The sequence below is a fragment of the Heloderma suspectum genome, chromosome 4 (genome assembly GCF_057233095.1).
Source record: "Heloderma suspectum isolate Gila_16-S chromosome 4, 16-S_ref, whole genome shotgun sequence".
Classification (NCBI taxonomy): domain Eukaryota; kingdom Metazoa; phylum Chordata; class Lepidosauria; order Squamata; family Helodermatidae; genus Heloderma; species Heloderma suspectum.
In genome coordinates this window covers 277,697,190-277,713,641 of record NC_139461.1, presented here as the reverse complement: position 1 = coordinate 277,713,641, position 16,452 = coordinate 277,697,190, and the positions used below count along the sequence as shown (strand labels likewise).

The following is a 16,452-nucleotide window of genomic DNA, read 5'->3' as shown; positions in this document are numbered from 1 at the left end:
GCCTGCAATCCACACTTACCTGGGAGTAAGTCCCATTATAGAGAACGAGACCTATATCCGAGTAAACATATATAGGATTGCACTAAATTGTAAATTTAGGTGTATGATTGTGACAATCTTGACGTTTTTGTACATGGTTATGAATTTATGTCCCTGGAAAGAAGGGAACGTGGTTGTTCAGGCAGGCATTTGGGGTGGGTTAGGGTATTTTTAGAAATATGTTTTTACTGTAGAATTTTATTGTTTTAAACTGTTCTATTATACACTTTGTACATCGCCCAGAGTGGCTGGGTGACCAGCCAGATGGGCGATTAATAAATTTAAATAAATAAATAAATTCAGCTATATTGCCCAGTTTGAGATTTACATAATTGGGGGGGGGGGATGTCAGGCAAACCATGAAATGGGGCATGATCTGGAGAGAGTGGAGAGTGAAACGTTTCGAATTTGTTCATGATAGAGGAGGTCTTTAACATGGCAGGTGTGGCAAATTCCTCTTATTTTGTTATTGTTGTTGTTGCCTGTTGCAGTGGCACCCTGTGCTTTTGCCTGCTGAGTGCCTTAAAGCTGAGAAAGGCATTTTGATTTTGCTTTGTTGTTATTAGAAGTTCTTTTGACAAGGAGGGGGATGACGACAACATCAACAACACCAACTAGGTTGGGCTTACTGGTGATAATAAATATAACAAAATCTAATGCTAACTTTTTATCTGTGTTGTTTAAAAGTATACATCTAAACAATAAGAGAATACAATATTATTGTGCTGAAAAAGAAAACTAGCCATACCAAAAGTAACCAATACCAAATGGCCCAAACATGTTTCGACATACAGTCTTCCTCAGTGATCTAGTAGGACATGGTCTAGTATATAAAAGGTATGCCAAAGAATGAACAAACGTATCTCTGCAAACACATTATATACAACAGATCCCTCACAACAGATTCTTCACAATTACAGACATTAGATACTGCAGCAGTTAAACCTGTGAATATGAATACAATATTGTATTTTAAAATGTTTCTTAGTTATGGTTACAAAGTGGTACTTAGGTGCTTAAAATATAAAATTAAAAACTCACCACATTGTAAGTCATGCCAAACCTCCTTTAGTGCATGCCAAGGCATATACATGATATGATAGTAAGCAAACTGCAAGGGGGCCAAAGATTACAATATAGACAACTATTTTTAAGGATGGCAAGAAAACTGCAGTGTCCTAAAAACAAATAAATACAGATAAATACAACTACAAGCCAATTTAAAAATACAATAAAATACGAAGATACACATGCGTAAAACCAAATAGTCACATACAGATGGTTAACCAATGAAATACTAGGGTAGCTCTGAATGCTGCTTGAACAGGGGCCTTCAAGATCTCAGAAACAACAATAACTTGCTCAGCTTTCAGGCCCTCGGCAGACAGCAGCACAGGAAGTCCCAAGGGAGGAACTCTTGGCTAAGTCCTCTAGCAGTCTTGTCAAGAAGCTCAAGCAGCCTGAGAGGCTGAAAGGACAGAATGGGGGTAAATAATATAAGAAAGAGCACACACAACCCTCAGCAACCTCCTTCCAGTAAGGTAAGCACTGAAGCCCTGCACCCAGAGCAATTTCTCCTAAGTTCTCAACATCCCAAAGAAAGAGGCAGAAAAACGACTGCCTCTGTTGCAGGGAAATAAAAAGATTGTGAAAGGGCAGGCAGGGTTTCACCACAGCACTAACAGAAATTCCCATGGGAGTGACCATTGTGAACTGCCCAGAGAGCTTCGGCTATTGGGCGGTATAGAAATGAAATAAATAAATAAAATTGTTCAGAGGCAGAGTACATACTGTGCAGGCCAAAAGTTCCAGACTCAGTTCCTGGCATCTGCAGTTAAATGATCCAGTAGCAAATATGGAAAGACCTCAACCCGATACAAACCAGAGTATTTTATTTATTACATTTATATCCCACCTTTCTTCCATTGTGGAACTCAAAGTGGTTACATGACTCCCAGGTCGCTCCTCCAAGCGCTGACCAGACTCATACCTGCTTAGCTTCAGCAAGGTGGTTGCCTTGTGTGATTTCAAGACCATGCCTGGGTCTCCAAAACAGACAATCTAAAGATGATCAGTTAGTTTGACTTGATATCAGGCAGCTTCCTACATAGCTAGAACTGCAAGAAATCTCCATTAATATTGCTCTTGTTCCATAAGTACACAATTTAGATGTTTTAATATGCATAATGGTGGTAATTAAAACAAATTGTAATTAAAACTTTCTTTAATGAGGCTAAACAGTAACATGATAGATATGTATCATGTGATTCAATAAATAATTTATTAATAACAGACCTATAATTAACCCAGGAAAAATTGTACTGTTGAATCTAAATTAAATTATAACATACTCAAGGCACTTATCCACTTAATGGTATGTGTTAATGAAAAATATTTTAAGGCACTTTTTAAATTTAATGAGGAACAGCTTTTAAAAAAGAATTAAATAAACTACCTAGCAGATTGCAGTGGTCCTGTCAGATTCATATCACCCAGCTGATTTAAGCCCTGCTAATTATGCAATGTGTTGCAGTTCAGCAAATGATGATATATAAATGAAGCTTTATGCAGATGACATAAACTATTAAGGGCACAATCCTATGCATTTTCCAGCCAGCATGGCTGCCTGGGGAACGCTAGGTGCTGTAGGAATTTTTTCTGTCTAAACAAGCATAAGATTGCACCCTAAATCATTATTGTTGTGGATAACCAGGGCCAACACAGCCTAGAAGATCACAAAAAGCACAGGAATGAGCTGTTGTCTTGTATCTTATCCCAGGTTTCATGCTGAATGCATGCAGTGCAATGCTCCACCACACTGCTGCCAAGCTCCACACGCTCTGAGCACTGTATTTAGGAAATGTACCTTTTATCATGAAATCCCAGCAGTTCAACTTCCTATCCACAAGATCAGACATCACCGTTCAAGCTACAGAACAGGGGTGGGGAATATGTGGCCCTCCAGATGTTGTTGGATTACAGCTAGGCATGTATAAGAAATTTATTTCAGTCTATTTTTAAAGTTCACACCTTTTGAACCAAACACAGACTTGGATGCAATCTGAGGTTGAACCGTTGAAGTCTGTATATTTTCAAACTTGTGATTCGCAGACCCAAACAAATGTGTTTGACAGCATGTGCACATTTGGAAAATGCACATGAAAAAATGCATACCTTTGAAAAATGCGCATAAATATGTTTTATCAATGAAAGAAGAATGCATACATTTCAAAGATGCACAAAAGTGACATACATTTGGAAAAATACACAGGTAAAATATGCATGGGTTGTCATGTGAAAAGTAAAAAACAAAGCTCACAATCTGATACAAACTCGAGTCAGAACAAGCTTTGAGATGGAATTTGGAGAACTTCAGCAAGCTCAAGTTTTGCTGATTTGCAGATCTTTAGCTATAGCTCCCATCATCCCTCACAATTGGCTAAGCTGGCCTGGGCTAATGGGAGTTGCAGTCCAAGAACAACTGGAGGGCCACATGGTCCCTACCCATGTTATACACTGACAGAATATCCTTGTTCCCATTTATTTATTTATTTATTTATTTATTCATTCATTCATCCATCCATCCATCCATCCATCCATCTAATATTATTTTTAGGCTGCCATTTAAGTTCAGAACCTTCTCAAGGCAGCATATAAGATAAAAATAATATGAAACAAATAAAATTAAAATTCAACAAATATATATTCAAGAAAAATCAATAAAAACAAGCTATCAATAAAACCAGCAGCCCAAAAACTACGGAAAGGCTAGCAAGAACTGCCCTTTCTGCAAAGCAGGGCCCTGACGAACCCCCATGCAGTAAGCAACCTGACAGCATCTGTAAAGTTTCATGGAACAGACAATACTATCCTCTCCAAACTTCCAGGTCTTCCAAGATCATCATCTTTAAATACCTACATGTCTCCTTAAGATATTTTTCTTAATTTCATTTCATTTCATTTATTTATTTATTTATTGCATTTATATCCCGCCTTTTTTCCTCTTGCAAGGAACCCAAGGCAACTTACATTATCCTCCTCCTCTCCATTTTATCCTCACAACACAACCCTGTGACGTAGGTTGGGCTGAGAGTGTGACTGGACCAAAGTCACCCAGTGAGCTTCCATGGCCGAGTGAGGCCAAGAACCTGGATCTCCCAGCTCCCAGTCCAACACTCTTGCCACTACACCAGTACACCACACATCATCATCATCATCATCATTATTATTTCATTTATATCCCACCTTTCTTCCATCATGGAACTCAAGGTGGCTACATGTGGTTCCCAGGTGGTCTCCCCTCCAAGCACTGGCCAGACCCAGACCTGTTTAGCTTCAGCAAGGTGGCTGCCTCACGTGCCTTCAGACCCTGGGATTATTTCACTATCTTATTTCATTATCTAAAATCTGATGGCCCTTCTATATCTATCTCTTTCATTTATCAGAGTCACTCACTCACCCTACCCGCATCTCTCTCTTCTCTCTCTTTTGATGTAGGGAACTGAGGGTTACATTGGCAACCAGGGCCCTCTGGGTAAATGACCCCTTTATTTCCCCAAAGCAAGCAGTTTGGCATGGTGAGTATCTGTCCCCCACCATTTTCCTGTGCCTCACAAGCTCAGTGAAACAAGGACTACAAGTTTCAGATTTCATTTATTTTCTGTTGGATTGAAAGTGCCAAGCATGCATTATCATGATTGAGTCAACCTTGTGCCATGATATTATTAAAGCAAATTTTAATTCAGTAGACCCAAAGGGTAACATGTGCATGCAATAGCCAGCATAGGCTACATTCATATATTATGTTATTCATACACCAACGGTGTATGAATAACCCAGCCAATTTACGATTGATTCTGAAAGCACAAATCGCTTGGTTCCAGCATAAGAATGGTGCTTTTGGCAAGCACAGACTTCCTATATGATGAGGATACTGCTTGCCATTCAATAATGCTCATCCGAATTCCAGTTTTTGAGCACTGAACAGGCCAGTGCGTTGAATGTGACATCCTGACTGAAACAAATGACTTGATTACAGGCTTATTAAAATTGAAACAGGGCTGACTTGATTAACCCTGACAGGCCCGACTGTACATGTCACTCGGCATCACAGCTAAAAACAAAACATAATGTCCTTAGTTTGGAAAGAAGCTGATGCTCACTTAGGGAAATAGCCACTTGCTGATGCAGTAGGCACACTAACAGCACAAGCCACAAACCACTTCTGTCAGCGTATGGCCACTTAAACCATCTAAGTACCACCGATGTCAAGGGAACAGATTCACAAACCAATTAATCCAGAGGACTTGGACCAAAGCCAATGAACATCCAATGTGATGGGTCATTGTGCTGCACCAGAAGTGGAAGAACGATCTCTCGTGCAATATGGGTGTTGCAGACAGCCTCCAGTGGACTTTTTGCTAGCTTAAAAGTTCTCCACACCAAGTAAGTGCAGGTTGCCTGTGTTGTGCTATGTCCAGCACAGACCGCAAAAAAAAAAAAGAAGGTCTCCTCAAACTAAGAACCTGGGCAACCAAAGGGAAGCTCGCCACTTGGGCCTGTGTTCTGCTCCATCTCTGCCAAGTTCTTCCAAAGTTGGTGGCTTAGTGCCACAGTGTCATTTTTCTAGGGATGGACGGAGCACTTACCTTCTGTTCCGTTCTCTTTCCGCTGGGGGGGAGGCGCTCTGTCCCTCCCCCCGGAATCTTCAATGGGCAGGGGGAGGCGATCTGGTCCTCCTCCCCGGAATCCTGCCCAGATGGCTCCGCTCTGCGGCCAAGCTGCGGAGCCGCCAGCCGGCTCCGGCCGCCCGCAGCCAGACATCCGTCCACTGGGCAGCCCTGCAGGGATGCAAATGGCAGCTGTCGTAGCCATGGTATGCAAATGGCCATAAATGGCATCCCTGTATTTAGCCGTGATAATCACAGCGGGGGGGGGGGGAGAACAGCGTACACAAATGGTGGTGGCTACCGCCATTTGCGTACGCTGGGTTTTTTTCCCCCTGCCATGATAGGCTACGTAATTTACGTAGCCTATCATGGCAGGGGGAAAAAAACCCAGCGTACGCAAATGGCGGTAGCCACTGCCATTTGCGTACGCTGGGTTTTTTTTCCCCCTGCCATGATAGGCTACGTAAATACTTATGTAGCCTATCACAGCCTCCGCAGGGATACAAATGGTGTCCCTGCGTTAGCCGTGATAAGCTACGTAAGTATTTACGTAGCCTATCATGGCTATGAAGAGGAAGTGAATGGCGGCCGCAGGACGACCGCCATTCGCAAAGCAGCGCAGACAGGAGCAGGTAAGTGCTCCATTTTGCGCGCCTTTTGTGGGTTGGGGGCAGTGGGGACTTCGTCCCACATGCCTTTCATGGGTTAGGGGGGCGGGGGCTTCATTCCATAATGGATTTGGGGGGGCCGAATGCACTGGCATTCAGCCTCACCGAGATCCATCGCAGAATTCCCTGACATCCCTACATTTTTCACAGAGGCCCAGCAGCCCGGTTGAGCAAGAAAGAACAACATTGTCATCTGCTACCACTCTAGTCCAGTCCTTAAAGGCTTGTCGAGGTTTGTTCTCCTTGCCTGTGAAACAGCTCCAGTGGATCTGACAGCCACGTTACAGGACACTTCTCTGGAACCCAGTCTCCATTCTCCAAATTTTGACAAGACAAGGAGATCACAATACCCTGAAGTCTGGCAGCAATTTAAAAGAGCTCTTTTTTTTTTTTTCCTCATGTGATCAATCAATATTACATTGGACTTATTTATTTAGGTATTTCTTTATTTTGAATCTTCAACATTCACCGCACAATACGCTTTTAAAAAGGTTACCACATGATTACTGGCAATCTGTTTAGCACCATAAATGTGGGTTGACTTGTGAGATAGGTGCTAGATAAAGCAACCTTCCCATACACTTCCAAACATCTTGGACGTGTGATTGCTGAGTCATTTCTTTTCATCCAGCTTTTATTACATAGTATGTTGTTGTTTTTGAAAACAAAAAGCAAAACAAACAAAAAAACAGGTTACTAAGTCACATGATGACTGGTCATCAGTTTCCACCCTACGTTCCTGCCAGAAGTGGATTGAACAACGCTATGGTACACATGTAGCCCACTTATGCCCAAAAAAGTAGATATGCACCACCAGAACAGAGGACAAACATTGCCATACATGCTAATTGAGAGAGAGAGAGAGAGAGAGATGCGAATTTAGAAATCCTTAGTATAATTTAAATTACATATTCAGTTACTTTGCACCCCACTCCCAGATCACCCCAAATCAGTTAGTTCCTATTCTCTCCCTGGCAGCCCCATGTCCCTCTCTCCCCCTCTTCCTGACAGCCCTACCTCTAGGTCTCTGTCTCTCTCCTACCCTCCCTTCCCCATGACCCACCTCTCTTTCTGTCAGCTCCATTTCTCTCTCTCTCTCTCTCCCTCCCTCCTCCCATTGTTGCTCCCCAGCATCTCCTAGTAGTACACATCCTCCTCCTCCTGTTAACTGTTGCTTTTTTGTGTGTGTCCTGCCAAGTGCAAAAACTGATCTCTCTTTTCTCTTAAGGTGGCACAGTGAGATTCACCATTGTCTATTGGCAGCTATATTTCTGCATTTTCTCCAGCAGCGTGTCCTTAAAGAAATGTCTTCACCTCTTTCAACATACAGCTAGGGATGTCGGAGAATTTCTCCATGAATTTCCGGGAGACCGAATGCCAACGCATTCGGCCCCCCAAAATTGGTGGAGAAACGGTCCGCCCCCCCCCCCCGGGATGGGACTTACCTTGGTGGAATGTCCCTGGCGGCAGCAGCTCCCGGGGGCGGTTCAGCGGCGGTTCGGCAGCGGTGGCAGCCGGTCTTCTGATCGGCTGCTGCCGCCGCCATTTCCAAGTGTAAAAAACAACAACAACAACAAACCTGATAGGCTACGTAAAGATTTACGTAGCCTATCACGGCTAGATTTTCAAAAAACACCATGATAGGCTACGTAAATGTTTACGTAGCCTATCACGGCTGACTTTGGGGGGGGGAAAGCGCATATGCAAATGGCGGCGCCCATGGGCACCGCCATTTGCGTTGCTTATTTGGGCACGTGTAGTCTATGTAAACATTTACGTAGACTACGGCGAAAATAAGGGCAACGCTAGTACGCGCTTTTTTTTTTCCAAAGTCAGCCGTGATAGGCTACGTAAACATTTACGTAGCCTATCACGGCTGACTGCAGGGATGCAAACGGCGGCAGCTACGGCCGCCGCCATTTGCGACCCGGCAGGAGCAGAGGATTCACGGCCAGAAGGACGGGGTGCCTCCCCCCTGGCCAGAATTTTGGCTGGAGGGACATGGCGCCTCCCCCCCGGCCAGAACTTCGGCCGGAGGGACGGGGCGCCTCCCCCCTGGCCAGAATTTCGGCGGGGAGAAACGGAGCGCCTCCCCCCCACCGCAAAGCAAGCTGCAGGACCAGGTAAGGGACTTTCGTCCATCCCTACATACAGCCACAACTTTACAGCCTTCATAAAGAAGATGGCAGCTTCTGACATCATCTTTACCTTTGGATTTGTTGCATAAAGCAACAGAAAAGAAAGACCACTACTCACCTTGGAACCCACTCACCACTCACCTTGGAACCCCCTTTTTTGAGCAGCCATTTTCCTGGAATTTTACCAGATGTAGAGGGAAAGAGGAAAACCAGCCATCCTAGCTGCATTACAAGTTGTTTGGGATGGGAGAACCAGGGATGCTTAGGCTCACTGAAATTCTCAGAGTTTTACTTCAAGACTTGGTTCAGCTCTCTCTTGAGCCTGTTTTTTTCAGTTTGTTTGAATGGAGAAAGTGTGCGTTTTTTCAAAAGTGTGCACTTCCCCCATTGACTAAAGTGTGAAAATGTTTTTTTTTTAATTCCCAACCTTAAACATGCACAATTTAAACTGCATTGATTGTTAAAGCATAATTTCCCCTTACAATCTCCATGACTGAGAAACCCAGTGAGAAGATTGCATGCCGAAATTGCTTGTTGTGCCCTCAACTTTTTAAGCACATAGTGAACTTACAGTGCTATAAAAACAACCATAATAAGTAGGCCTCTTGGCGTCAGTGGCTCTTAGAAATCCTTGGGCGGAATATTAGCACATATAGGGATGTTCTTAGATGTGTGTTGGACTGGAGCCTGTGTTTCCAGTGGTGATATGGATGTCAGTTATTCAATTCATGGTATAACCCTGTCTGAAAACTAGGCATGCAACGGCACCTGTATTTTTAAAACATAAATAAATAGAGCTTCAGTGAACTTAACCTTGGAAAGAGGTAAAAAGCCTCCTATGAAATTCTGAAATATTACTTGTCAGTATTATTACTTATACTGAAGGCAATGAGAGTTTGAAGGCACAGAACTCTTAGATTTGCTTATTCAATTTCACTTGGGGCAGGGAAGAAAAACTAAGCATCATCCTGGAAAAGCTGGTCCGCTTGGACAGAGAGTAAAAGCCTGGAAGAGCTATCTCATTACTAGGAACCTTTTGGCGCTGGACGTCATGTTCTTTCAGAGCCAAACTAGATGTTCTTCATGTCTAAGACCCTTCTTTCACTTGTAGCATTCTTGCAGGAGTTGGGGCAGTGCCAGTTCAAGGTGTGAGGGAGGAGGAACTTGGGCAAGGTGCTCTTGCTGCTCCCTTCCCTGAGTGGACCTACTTTCTTCCCCCTACCACTGGTGTGGCTGCCCATTCACTTGCCCCCCCCCCTCTCTCTGGGCCCAGTCAATGCCATTTCTCCAAAAGAGAGAGAGAGAGAGAGAGGACACACTGTGCAGACATTACTACTCCTTCTCCTCACTCCTCTCACTGCTGATTTGTTCAGAGAGGGCAGGTGAATGAGCCTTGACAGTAAAGAGCAGCAGCAGAAGGGCCAGGGATTGGAAGTGCCCCCCCCCCCCCGGTGTGGTCTTTGGTAAGTGCCTGACAATACCAAATCTGATGCTAGCCCCAAGTTGGAAGACACTTGCAAGGCAGAATTGGTGAATAGAACAACCCGCTTGATCCTTTCCCTACCCCCTAATTCTTCTCAACAACACCTCCCCCCCCCCGAAGTTTTTAATCTTTCCTTCCAGCCATGCTCCAAAACTCTGGCTGGGGAATGAGTCGGGGGGGGGGGATGGCCTTGGGAGCGATATGCAAATTATAATTGCTGGCCATGGAAGGAGTTAAAGACCTCCTTCTCACCTGCAGAGCCTCTCATGTTCAGTGCTCCCATTCCTGTCCTCACATTCCCTAGTATTGCCAAACTTAATAATACCTGAAGCACTCCCAACCACCTGGAACTCATAAAATCAATTGGTCACTAGAGGTGGTCACTAGTTGGAGATGGGCTACTGGATTAAACCATAAGAACATAAGAAGAGCCATACTGGATGATCAGACCAAGGGTCTATCTAGTCCAGCATTCTGTTCACATGGTGGCCAACCAGCTGTTGATGGGAAAACCAAAAGCAGGACATGAGTGCAACAGCACCATCCCATCCATGTTCCCAGTAACTGGTGCACATAGGCATACTGCCTCTGATACTGGAGGTAGAATATAGCCATCAGGACTAGTAGCCATTGGTAGCCCTCTCCTCCAGGAATTTGTCTAACCCCCTTTTAAAGCCATCTAAATTTGTGGCCATCACTATGTCTTGTGGTAGCGAATTTCATAGTTTAACTATGCACTGTGTGAAGAAGTACTTTCTTTGGTCTGACCCAATCAGCTTCATGGGATGACCCCAGGTTCTAGTATTATGAGAGAGGGAGAAAAATGTCTCCCTATCCACATTCTCCACACCATGCGTAATTTTGTACACCTCTATCTTGTCTCCCTTTGCTTGCCTTTTTTCCAAGCTACACAATCCCAGCTACTGTAACCTTCCCTCATAGGGGAGTTATTCCAGCCCCTTGATCATTTCAGTTGCCCTCTTCTGCACTTTTTCCAGCTCTACAATATCTTTTTTTGGGTGCAATGACTAGAACTCTACACAGCATTCTAAGTGTGCTGGCACCATGGATTTGTATAAGGGGAGTACGATATTGGCAGTTTTATTCTCAGTTCCTTTCCTAATTATGTCTAGCATGGAGTTTGCCTTTTTTACAGCAGCGGCACACTGGGTTGACATTTTCATCGAGCTGTCCACCACAATCCCAAGATCTCTTTCTTGGTTGGTCACCACTAGCTCAGATCCCATCAGCTTATACCTGAAGTCCTACCACACTCCACCCCATCCCACCCCAGCAGATGAAGCTGCAGTAACCGCTGACACAGTGAGCATCTTTTTGGCGCTGCAATCCAGCAGTAGTAACACACATGATGCACATCCAGGGGTTGGATGTGGGGATCCCTTAATGGAGATCCTCCATGATCTCAGGCTGTTTTGCATGCAGAAGACTCAATCCAAAAAGCAGGATCTGTGTGCAAAAGCTGAATTCAGGATGCTGATTTCTACTTGGTCTGTGAACAGACATGGAGGAGACATGACATAAGGTGTTCAATCAGCAGATTGTCTGTTTATGTAAACAGTGCCTTTGTAAGTATTTGGGGTGAAGACCCTAAATGCTGTCACTTGTCAACAACAGAATAAACAAAATGTGTAGCAGGAAAAATGTTGAGATGGAGGGAGGGGAGGAAAAGGGTAAAAACTTAAGAATTTCTCTGTTTTTTAAACACAATCTGCCTGTTGTTAAAAAAAGAAGAAGAGGAACAGATGTTTGCATTCACAAGTCTTCCTAAAAGAAAAAAAATAGTTAGATTACTATTAGTAGGTGTTGTTAACCAAAGAGAAGTGAATATCGCTTTGTTTGGAGGCTTTTCAAAAATACCATGAGAATGTTGGGTGTTCATGGACTGTGATACTGACACATCTGTATTTTGATTTAATTAGCTGTTTCATGAGATTACACTGTGGCATGTGATGCCTTTCAAACCCAGCACCTGTAGACAGATTTAGAAGCATTGAAACTGTGGCTACTCATGATCACAGAATTTTAAGTTCTTCTTTTTTTTCAAAAACAGTTGAAGCACAAGGAAATTCTGGCAAAATGGTTAGTTGTGTATTATGAGGATTAATCCAGAGTGGAATGAGTTCCTTTTTGCCTGAATATATATCTATTCATATAGGCTGGGGCAGGGGGATAATGTGACAGTGAGGAAAGAAAGAAAGAAAGAAAGAAAGAAAGAAAGAGAGAGAGAGAGAGAGAGAGAGAGAGAGAGAGAGAGAGAGAAAGAAAGAAAGAAAGAAAGAAAGAAAGAAAGAAAGAAAGAAAGAAAGAAAGAAAGAAACCACAGAACCATATCAGACCCCCACTGCAGTTTGGGGTCTGATATGCCCCAGGTACAACAGTAGGTCAAGTGTCCTTGCTATCTTTCAGTATTGGAAACGTGCCTGGCTTTGCAAGATGTCCCCCTGAGCCACAATAGTAGGCACAGACTGTTGACTGGCCTTGGGCTACAGCTTTGGCTGCTGGAGAAGCAGTGGCCTTTGCCCCCGACAGAGAGGTTTCTGCATTTCTCTGGAGTTCTCACTGAGGACGAAATAGCTGTTCTGCTATTTGAGTCTGCAACCTGACATCTCCATGACAAGCTCAACACACAAAGGCACAGCGCACACACATATACACACATTCCACTTTGTTTAATGGGTTGCTGTAGGGTTTGTATTCATGAGAAAATGTAATCCATGAGCATCTATTATTGTGGTAAACCCCATCTTTATGTCTACTTTAAAGAGAAGCACTGTAGAATGAGGGAGAATTTTGATCCCATGTCCTTCTTCGTATTGGGTTGCACCTTTCCTGAGATTCACCAAGGCTAATAGGTCTGGTCTGAGGGCTAAAACTTTTTACCAGCTGCAGCCAGCCCTCCATTTCTTCACACTGGATTCATACATCTGTTAGTCAAACAAAGATCGGATTATGGAAAGATCTGTGAATTTATTTCTATTTCACACGTTATGCTGTTCTCATGGATGTGTGAATGATGTACACACTTACAAAAACCCACACAAAAATGACCCCCACACCTGCACAAAAGCCTGTGAACTGGTTCTGGGGCTGGCTCTGCCAGGCAGCAAGATGAAGCAACCTGCTTCAGGTGACATCATGAAGTGGGAGGAAGGAAAGATGTAGGCAGGAACTGGTGCCTGGGTGGTGCCACAAAATCGTTAATATTTTTAGCTCTAGCATTGTGAAGGTACCATTTTTGCCTTTGCTTCATGCAGCAAAATGTATTGGGCTGGCACTAATTGGCTATAAGAAAACTATTATCATACCATGGAATCTCTTGTGTTGTAAGTTATCTGCCCACCCCCTGTGGCTATATATTCTTTCATTGTGTGTGCTTGTGTTCATGTGAATAAGTAATCACAAAAGAATTCTAGTGATGTCTCACCTCATGGTCAGCATTTCCGGGAGGCAGGGGGGAATATGGAAACTCACTTCTAGATACTGAATTAATTGGTGCTCTTCAGTTCATCGTCTGGGACTTTGGATATATTATATGTGCATTGGAAGGGTAAGATTGAATCTGTCTCCCCACGCACTGACTGTGCCTGCCTCCAGGCCATTTTGTATGTAGCGTTTGCAGAGGCCTAACATATAAACTCTAAAATCAATAGGCCCAAAACATGTCATTTTGTTTCCTGGATTATAGGTGTCGATGGCCAATAGGTTTCAAGCTGTTGGGCTTTACGTGTGTCAGTCTCATGCAAACATTATGTCCATCTGTGGACTTCTAGCCTTTCTGGGGATGAGACAATGCACCCAGTTGGTATATGCCATCTCATTCCCCCAGTGTCTGTACTCACTATGCACATGTAATTTAGTTAATTCAAAAGTGGCCATTGATTCCTTAACCTCAAGACCATAGTTCCTAGTGTGTACATTGCAAAATCACTTTGATATATGGGTCACAACTATAATGGCGCAGTAAAGTGTATCATAGTTTTGTTTGTTTTTTTATTCTAAAGCAGATATGTTATCTTGCTCACAGAAAACCTAAAATTACTTTCCAAAGTTTGTGCTTTTTGTAATGTTTTGGAGAGGAGGCATTGTGAGCTTGTCCTTCAAAGCCAACCCTGCCCTTTCAGAATAATTCGGTACTCCCTATAATTACAATGTGGTTTCTAAATGTTCTTAAACATCATCATTTGAGGATTACAGGAAACATAGCCTCCAACATTTCACATATGAAAACTGGGAGTCTCTTGGGTACTTAATTTGTGACACCCCTATTCTAACATTAAGGAACAACACCTGAGCCCCCACACCTACTAATCCACATATGGGCAACATGTAGTCTGCATGCAGCCCTTCTGATGGGAAGGAACAGGGCTGGCCCTGGGATAAATAGTTCTCCTTGCCCTCTTGAAGGAAGGGTGAGGGACGTTTCAGTGTGCGCCCACCCACCCTGTCAGTTTATAACTTTTTTCTTTAAATAATTTTGGTGCTTATTTTGTTTATACTATATTTAGTGTTTATAGTGCTTGGTAATGTTGTCTCAATGTAAAACCATGTTTTGCAGATTTTTGACTACGATGATTGACATCAAACTGGAATTTCTTTGAAACTGATTGTAGGGATGGATCTGTCAATTTTGGTCTCACCAAGATTTTTTGAGGTCAAGATGATTCCATTTCCACAGGGGCTTGTGATATAGATGTAGATGTAGATATATGAAATATCATCTAACAACAGAGTAATTTCTAAACATATTTAGAACTAAACATTTCGGCTCCTGCACTTATCAGTAGCTATGATGTTAAATGGATATGAAAGATGGTAGTTTGGAATGCTGGGAGATGAAAATTCCTAAGGGGGGGGAAACACAGAGGTATGACTGATGTAATGCTTATGAATTGTCCTCCAGATTAAGGCCATATGGACTAAGAATTCTGAATCCGGAGATCCAGAAGTTTTCCTTTTTGCCAAGTGTCCTTTGTTTGTTCATCCATATTCAATATATATATTTTAAAGCCCTGCTGGTCAAAATTAAGGCTCACGTTGGCTCAAGCTCCACAAAACCAGGAAATGGGAAGCTAAGCCTCATCCCTTAACCTACATGCCCCATGATCAGTGATTATTTGTGCAATGTTACAGATTGTGCTTGTTTAAAACGTATCTTCCATGTACCACAAGCAAACATGTAGTCTCAGCTTGTGAGGTCACATCATTCCATAATAAATGAATAGGTCTTAGATTCCCTTTATACCTGAAGTTCACTGGAAACCTTGAAGTACTGGCAGCATTTAATTTCTCGCTTCAGAGTGAAACTGAGCATGCCCAACATAACTTTGCCAATAGTTGCTATCACAGGCTTTCATGGGGCAGATGAACTTTAAATAACTGCTCAGAACTTCACCAAACCAATGAAAGGCACACTTCCTCAATAAGACTGAAAGATGTACATCAGTAGTTTTCACCAGAATTTGGAAGAAATATATTATATATGCTGAGCTGTAGCTTTGAGTAAAAAGGACAAATCAATTTTCATCACTTTTTAATTTTTTGTACCTGTGGCAATTTGCATCAGATCAGTTTGAAATTTTGCACAATTGTAGATACATCATGGCTGTTATTTGCTCAAAAGGTGTCATTTTTATAAGCAGTATAATTTTGAGACTTATAATGGCAAAACCTTCTTGTGACTCACCTGTGGCTATATATACAGTACATATATGGAAATATCTATGCATTTTTGATGATGTATGCATTTGTGTGTGTGTTTTTAAACCTATGCATTTTGGGGTGCATGTACCCATTGACTGAATCATATTTGTGTACATTTAGAAAATGTACAGTTTTCTTTGTGCATTTTTCAGATGTGTGCATGTTGTTGAATGCATTTCTTTTGCTTTGCAAAATGTATCACAAGCTTGGAAACATACAGATTTCAGACCACAGATCATGTTCAGGTCTGTATTTTCATCTGGGAGGTGCAAGTTTGGTAAATCCATGAAAACTGAGCAAATTTCTCACATATCCCTAGCTGATTGGTGAAAAATCATTTGTGCAGTTATTACCCAAACAAGCTTTAAAACTTTGGGTGGGCAGGAAGACTTAGGGCGCAGTCCTATGGGTTGCACCCTGGGTGCTCATAAGCCCCCAGACTTGGAGGCTTACAAGTATCCTATGCAGAGCAGGAGGTGCCCATCTCCTCTCAGACTGCATTTTAGCTGGACAGGTGATTTTGCAGAGGCCCCAGCGTAGTGCAGTGGTTAGAGTGCTGAACTAGGATTGGGGAGACCCACATGCAAGTTCTCACCCAGCCATGAAGCTCACTGAAGCTCACTGAAGCTCACTTTGGGCCAGTCATAGCCTAGCCTACCTCACTGGGTTGTTGTGAGGATAAAATGGAGATGGAGGAGGATCATGTACACTGCCTTGGGCTCCTTGGAGGAAAA

General features: G+C 42.9%; 1 protein-coding gene and 1 long non-coding RNA gene across 2 annotated transcripts in view; one reads left to right on the top strand and one right to left on the bottom strand.

Moving 5' to 3' along the window:
* LOC146348745 (uncharacterized) overlaps nucleotides 1-7,463 on the bottom strand; it is a 42,151-nt gene extending 34,688 nt beyond the window's left edge. The window contains exons 1-2 of the mRNA XM_084848380.1: nucleotides 7,440-7,463; nucleotides 5,688-5,879 (exon numbers count right to left, since the gene is read on the bottom strand). Of these exons, the coding sequence (XP_084704506.1) occupies nucleotides 5,688-5,879; nucleotides 7,440-7,460 (213 nt within the window). The 5' untranslated portion in view covers nucleotides 7,461-7,463. The remainder of the gene's footprint in view (nucleotides 1-5,687; nucleotides 5,880-7,439) is intronic.
* LOC146348746 (uncharacterized) lies at nucleotides 1,424-6,966 on the top strand. Its single transcript, XR_014789937.1, has 3 exons — nucleotides 1,424-1,580; nucleotides 4,537-4,616; nucleotides 6,527-6,966. It is a non-coding gene; the product is annotated as an uncharacterized LOC146348746 (long non-coding RNA).
* Nucleotides 7,464-16,452: the final 8,989 nt, after the last annotated feature.